This window comes from Wyeomyia smithii, chromosome 2 (assembly GCF_029784165.1).
Source record: "Wyeomyia smithii strain HCP4-BCI-WySm-NY-G18 chromosome 2, ASM2978416v1, whole genome shotgun sequence".
In the NCBI taxonomy this organism is placed as follows: Eukaryota; Metazoa; Arthropoda; class Insecta; order Diptera; family Culicidae; genus Wyeomyia; species Wyeomyia smithii.
The window spans coordinates 141,328,749-141,335,693 of NC_073695.1; the positions used below are offsets into that span (position 1 = coordinate 141,328,749).

Below are 6,945 nucleotides of genomic sequence, written 5' to 3' on the forward strand. Positions count from 1 at the left end.
TATGTTATGTTATATTTACAAATTCCATCTGACAATTTTTGTCTTAATGAATAAAATTAACAACTAGAGACGATTAACAATAAATAATTAGCGAATCCGCAGGCGACGTAAAAAAGTGTTGATGGGTTCGTTGAAGTCGAACAGTTCTGCAACCTCGTTGAACCTCGTAGACATAAACCTAATTGCATCATGCTGGCCGTACCGACTATACCTTGCCTCCAAGTTCAAAAGCTGACGTCTCCGCAAATTCCTTTCTGGAGCGTAGAGATTCAATTCTGCGATAATAGCGGGTGAATCGATTTCATTATTCAGGACCTTCGCAACAAAGATAATTTGTGCGTTAGATCTTCTTCTCTCCAACGTCTCAATCCCCAATAACATGCAGCGGTGCTCATAGGGGGCAACCTCATAGCGTCATGCCAAGGAAGATGCCTTAGTGCCATACGCACGAATTTTTTCTGAACAGCTTCCATGCGATCAATCCAGACCTTGTTGAACGGACACCAAGCGACAACCGCTGATTCGAGCATCGATCTTACCAGGGCGCAGTACAAAGCTTTCATGCACAGTGGATCGCGGAATCCATCGGCAATTCTAAAAATAAATCCTAGTTGCTTGTTGGCTCTTAAAATGACATCTTCGTAGTGTGCCCGGAATGTAAGCTGACTATCCAAAATTACGCCAAGATCTTTAACTTGGCTTACCCGCTGAAGAGCTTGCCCAGACAAGCTGTATGGAAAGCTAATTGATTGAAGCTTTCTGCTGAAGGTAATCACATGCATTTTCTACACACTGGGTAAGAAGATTACGGTTGCTCCAATCACTGAAGGCATCAAGCAACTTTTGTAGTTCCAAACAGTCTTCGAGACAGGCTATAATCCGAAAGATTTTTACATCATCTGCGAAAAGGAGTCGTGTACCTCGCGGTAAAATTGTAGCAACGTCGTTAATAAACAGTGAGAATAAAAGTGGACCCAGGTTGCTCCCTTGCGGAACTCCAGAAGACATTGTAAATGGCTCGGAATGTGACGACCCAAGACTGACACATACAACTCTGCCGGTCAGGTACGAACGAAACCATTTCACGAGCATAGCAGAGAGCCCCAGTTTATCCAGCTTTCGTAGAAGGATGTCATGATTAACACGATCGAACGCAGCCTTGAAGTCCGTGTACACAGCATCCACTTGCATTCCCGCGTCCATTGAGCGAGAACACAACGAAGAGAACTGCGACAGATTGGTTGTGATGGATCTCTTAGGATAAAAACCATGTTGGTCACTAGAAATATAGTTTTTGCACGATGAAAACAGCACTGATATGACGACTATTTCGAAAACTTTGGAACAAGCACATAATGATGTAATTCCTCGGTAATTAGCTATGTTGCACTTGTCCCCTTTTTTGTGTATCGGTGTGAGCAATGAATATTTCCAACTAGTAGGAAACAGTCCTTGCTGCAGAGAAAGATTAAACATCTTTACAAGAGGCGCCACCAGGTTGTTAGAGCAGTTTTTCAACAATGATGGCGGGATCCCGTCTGGCCCAGGACAAGTGGAATGTTTTAGCTTTCGAATTGCACTCAAAACGTGCGCTTCTGTCACTTGGAAAACTCCACAATCGAAACTCTCCTGCGTAGTATCGCGTATTGCAGCATCAATCTGATCTGGCGTAGCAACTGAAGACGAAAAAGCAGCTTTAAAATGCTCAGCAAATAATTCGCATTTAGAATAAGCTGTGCTAGCACACAAATCACCGAGGAACATGGAAGCTGGTAATCCATTTTCCTTTCGTTTAGACCGAACAAAAGACCAGAACTTTTTTGTATGTCGACGTAAGCTTTTTTGAGTTCGCTCAATGTAACGAGAGTACAGGAATTGATTGTAAAATTTGTATGTGTTGCTTGCGAGTTTAAACCGTTGCTTTGCTAGAAACGTGCGATTTGTTTGATAGTTTCGTTGAGCAGCTCGTCTACGGCGCTTCAGCTCACGGAGATGTCGATTAGCCAAAGCAGGTTTCATCGGCGGTCGTTGCAGTGGAACATGAGCTTCAATTACTGTTCGAATTGTTGTGGTAAACATGTCGACAATGTCCGTCAGATCCTCTTGCGAATCGATGAATTGCCAGTCAATTGCTGATAACGCTTCGTTCAACACATCGTAATCAACATGCTCAAAATTTAATCCCCGATGTTGTGGAGCTAATTCAAGTGCAATAGGCACTACTTCCGTCACAGTCACATCCAGAGCGGGATGATCCGGGTCAATTTTCACCAAAGGATCGTCGGCCTCCATCACAGAAAGGTTTTGAAGCGCTGGCTCGTTCACCAACACTAAGTCGAGAGTTCTAGCACGAGCGTTTTTGACTGGATTTGTTTGCGTCAAACCGTTGAAACAGAATGCGTCGTACAGAGCACTTCCAGCTGCGGTTAAACGTGATCTACTTGTATCTACAACAAGGCCACTGCTTTCCGAAGGTACCCAATGTAGCTCTCGGTGGTTATAATCCCCAAAAAGAACAGCAATGTCGAGGGGATTCAGACGGGATAGAACGGATCCAATTGAGTCAGCATGTTTCTGAATAGCATCAAGATCATTTCGACGATCAGGGGGCAGATACAACACTCCAATGCTTACGAATGACCTATCCAGTTGGATTTTTACCCACAGTTGCTCAAGCGTGTTACTAATCGGTGCTGGGTCTATGCAGCAGCAGTGCCTGGAGGAAACGGCAATCAAGACTCCACCTCCACGCGATTTTCGACTATTCACCCTACTGCGATCCATTCGAAATACAGTGAATGAACTGCCAAAAAGCTGCGACGATAAAATGCAATCGTCCAGCCATGTTTCAGTGAGAACGATAACATCGTACTTAGAGTCGGAAGCAGCAAGAAAGAAAGTGTCGATTTTTGTCCGGAGTCCACGAACATTTTGGTAAAAGATGCGTAACTTTCGTTCGTTTCGTACATTGACCAAAGGACGTCTTAGCTCGGTCGTAACAGATAGTGGATGAGATATGGTAGGCGGTCACGAGGAAATGCTGGAAGCGATAGGCAGATCAGATCTTGTCAAGTGTGAAATAGAATCATACTTGCCTGCGTTAGATATTTGGAAGACCCCTTCTCCACGCCCACACGCAGGCCTGGGACGGCTGCTGGTCGCTGGCTAGAATGGCACGACTGCGGAGGGGGGATTAGGGGCTTCCATATTACTATTATCATCGCGTCCCAGTTGTTGGAAGACAGGACGGATGGTGTTTTGAATACAATTTATTCCGTCATTACTACTTCGTCCTGGGGTCCTAGGGAGTGAGTTGACATCGGATCCATGATTGAAGATTGTTGAGGGTCTGCATTCAGTGATCGAACAGGATTCCAAAAATTTTCAGCAGCATTATTGTCTCTAAACTCGCGGAACAACATTCCTCTAGGCCACGTTGAAGTCGAAAGTGCCTTAGATTTTAGGTCAGCACTAATGCCAACTTTAAACGAAATGAATGACAGCGATTTGATATCCTTTCCCTTGGCTACCAGCCTAACAGCTTCAACGTCATTTGTGCCCAATCTTTGCTTTGCCAACTCGCAAACTTGTTCAGCAGTGACGTCACGAGAGATACGGGACAAGTAGATCCAGAATTTTTGACTAGGAGGTGGTACGGTGAATGTACCATCCGAAGGCGACAGCGAATTTCCAGTTCCACACATTAGATCAGATTGACGACGTTCCTCAATTTCAGACTTTTGAAACAGCCTTCGGCTACGCACAGATCGCATCGGATAGATCGGCCAGGTCGATGATTTTGGCGTGTGTGAGCTAGAGTTGATCAAAGCAGTAAAATTCGAACGAATTTCATTTTTCAGCTCAACCATGATCTCTGTCTTCAAACTTTTCGCAATTTCACCATGTGCGCTGAAAGCATTATTAAGTCCAAATTCGAAAGCAGTACCAACAGCAGCCCGAAAACGAATATCGCCCATCAGTGAAGTGCAAGATTGACACATCCAGAAAAGTTGCTTATTCCGGTGTATCTCTTCTGCAATAGCAGGTGATATATTGCAACATTTCAGGTGAAACACGGCCTTACAAAAACCACAGCATTGCACCGAAGCATCAGTTACCTCTTTTTTACAGGTGTGACAAGCTGCAGTCATGTTGTCAGTAGAGCTTTCTAATTGACGAAGCGAAATCACACTGTGGATATGCGCCTGTAGATTATGCAACAAGTGTACAGTAAACTTGCAAGCAAGGAGTAGTATCTGAAGAATCTGGTAGATGGCGCTTTGGAGAAAAAATCGAGCGTGTCGGTAGGTAGACAGTGTGTAGCAAGATGCGAATTGCAGAATGTCACTTTAAGCTGCACAATTCACTACCGATAAACTAATCACAACACGCACATATAAATTATTCTCCAATAACAGAATGTACCGAGAGAAGTCACAAACGTAACGTAACGTGTTGAACGCGAAACGGAATCGAAATTACACGAAAAATCGACAATTTAAAAGCACCGAAATATCAACAACCAAAACATAAGCAGACTTCCTAAATTATTTATCTACGCGCCCTCCCGGTTGCACGTTGGATCAATCCGATGATCCGATGATGAACGGCAGGCTGAACCGGCGCTAGGGCCTAACTAGCGCCCGGTGGAACGGGGAGCTTTTTTCGGCTGCTGGATGATATGGATGATGTGACACCGAAATCAAAATAAATCACGTGGCCGCCAGTGCACAATACACAGTCTGCGGCACTGCTGTAAACGGCAGGCGGTGGCGCGGGGAATTCACTCCGGCTACTGGATGTACAAACCGTTTGTGCACAATACACAGCCTGTGACACTACTGTAAACGGCAGGCGGTAGCGCAGGGAATTCACTCCGGCTGCTGGATGTACAAACTACCGGCACCGAAAACACAAGCAACACACGCGTCGTCGAACAATGCTTATTGTTCTGAATCGTACGATAGATCTGTACGGAGCGATGTTTGTTTGCTTCCTATTGCAACGAAAGCAGAGAAGCGAATGAACCGCAGTGAGGTTAACAACTTAAATTTTTTTGAAAAAGCACATGCTTTATATAATGTGCGTGTGAAATGGGAAATTTATAGGAAAACCATATCACCCAATGCCGTACTTGCCAACGATATGGCCATGGAACTAATTTCTGTAACATGGACCAAAAATGCCTTTATTGTGGAAACTCTCACAAAAAGGACACATGTCCTGTGAAAGAGAATAAAAAATTTCAGTGCGCGAATTGTGACGGCAACCATATGTCCAATTTTCACGAATGCCCTGTTCGTTCAGCCATTGTTAAGGCAAGACAAGGTAAACAAAATTCAGTTTCCCAATCAAAACAAACTTCAAAACATAATTCTCCAAGCCCCGCTGTACCAGCAAATTTTTCTTCTCCTTGCATACCCGTTTAACATATGCACAAATAGTAGTTCCAACATTAGTTCACCTAATGTTGGTAGTTCGAAAATGACCATTAACATGGGAGGTAAACAAAAACCGGTAGAAAATAAAAATATACCTATTACCCCAGGTAAAATCTATCTTAGAATGTATCCAAATTGGAACGAACTGTATAATTCAAATTGTTTCTAATTTAAAATTTATCAATGATTTTAAATAAAACAATAAAAATTTTAAATTGGAATGCTCGCTCATTGAAGGCCAATGAGAATGAGCTTTTCAATTTTTAACAGTAGATAGTGTGCACATTGCAATTATTACTGAAACATTTTTGAAACCTAACATCAAATATGATCCCAGTTACGTGGTTCATAGATATGATAGGATTTAGGGTTCCGGCGGTGGAGTTGCATTTGTAATTCATCGTCGAATCAAACATCGTGTTTTCCCCCATTTTGAGACGAAAGTTTTTAAAACTTTGAACTTTGAATTGAAGTTCAAACTGAACTTGGGATTCTATTTATTGCCGCAGCATATTTACCATTCCAATGCACACGTGAGCACACAAATTATTTTAAAGGTGATTTAAAAAAACTCACCAGAAATCGTCCAAAATTTTTCGTAGTTGGCGATTTTAACGCTAAACATCGATCATGGAATAATTCTCAGAGTAATTCCAATGGCAAAATTTTATTCAATGATTGTTCCTCAGGATACTATTCTATTTTGTCTCCGAATAGTCCTACATATTTTTCTTCTGTAAGGAATCCATCAACAATTGATTTGGTGCTAACAGATCAAAGTCATGTATGTAGTGAATTAATCACACATGATGATTTTGATTCTAACCATCTTCCAATAACTTTTTATATATCACATGAATCAGTTTTAAACCCTATGAGTTCTGTTTTTAATTATAACAAGGCTAATTGGGAAAGATACAAAACTCATATTGAGAGAAATATTAATAATGAGATTGATTTGCAAAACGAAGTGAATATTGATTCCGCTTTGGAAGCATTGAAATGTGCAATTGTTGATGCCAGGAATTATCCTGTTTCAAAGGCTCAAGTGAAATTTGGTACACCAATAATTGACGAAAATCTTCAACTTTTAATTCGTTTGCAAAATGTCCGTAGCCGTCAATATCAAAGTTCTCGTGACCCTGTTTTCAAAATTATTTATAAAGATTTACAGAAAGAGATTAAACATAGATTTACTCTTCTGAGAAATCAAAATTTTGAGACTAAATTTGAAAAATTGAAACCATATTCAAAACCCTTTTGGAAGCTGGCGAAGATTCTTAAGAAACCTTCAAGGCCTATTCCAGTTTTAAAAGATGGTGAACGTTTTCTGGTATCTAATGAACAAAAGGCTCAAAGACTTGCTCAGCAGTTTGAGAGTGTTCATAATTCAAATTTGAATTTTGTGAGTACAATTAAAAATGAAGTCGTCACGTCAATTTCATTTGATTTCTTCCCATTTCACCTGCAGAAATAATTGAAACAAACTTGTATGAGATTAAAT

General features: G+C 41.6%; 1 protein-coding gene across 1 annotated transcript; it reads right to left on the bottom strand.

Annotated features, from left to right (window-relative positions):
- Positions 1–3,269: 3,269 nt before the first annotated feature.
- LOC129719990 (uncharacterized) lies at positions 3,270–4,151 on the bottom strand. Its single transcript, XM_055671400.1, has one exon. It carries the CDS (start codon positions 4,149–4,151, stop codon positions 3,270–3,272), a length of 882 nt encoding a protein of 293 aa, XP_055527375.1.
- Between the last annotated feature and the right edge of the window lie 2,794 nt (positions 4,152–6,945).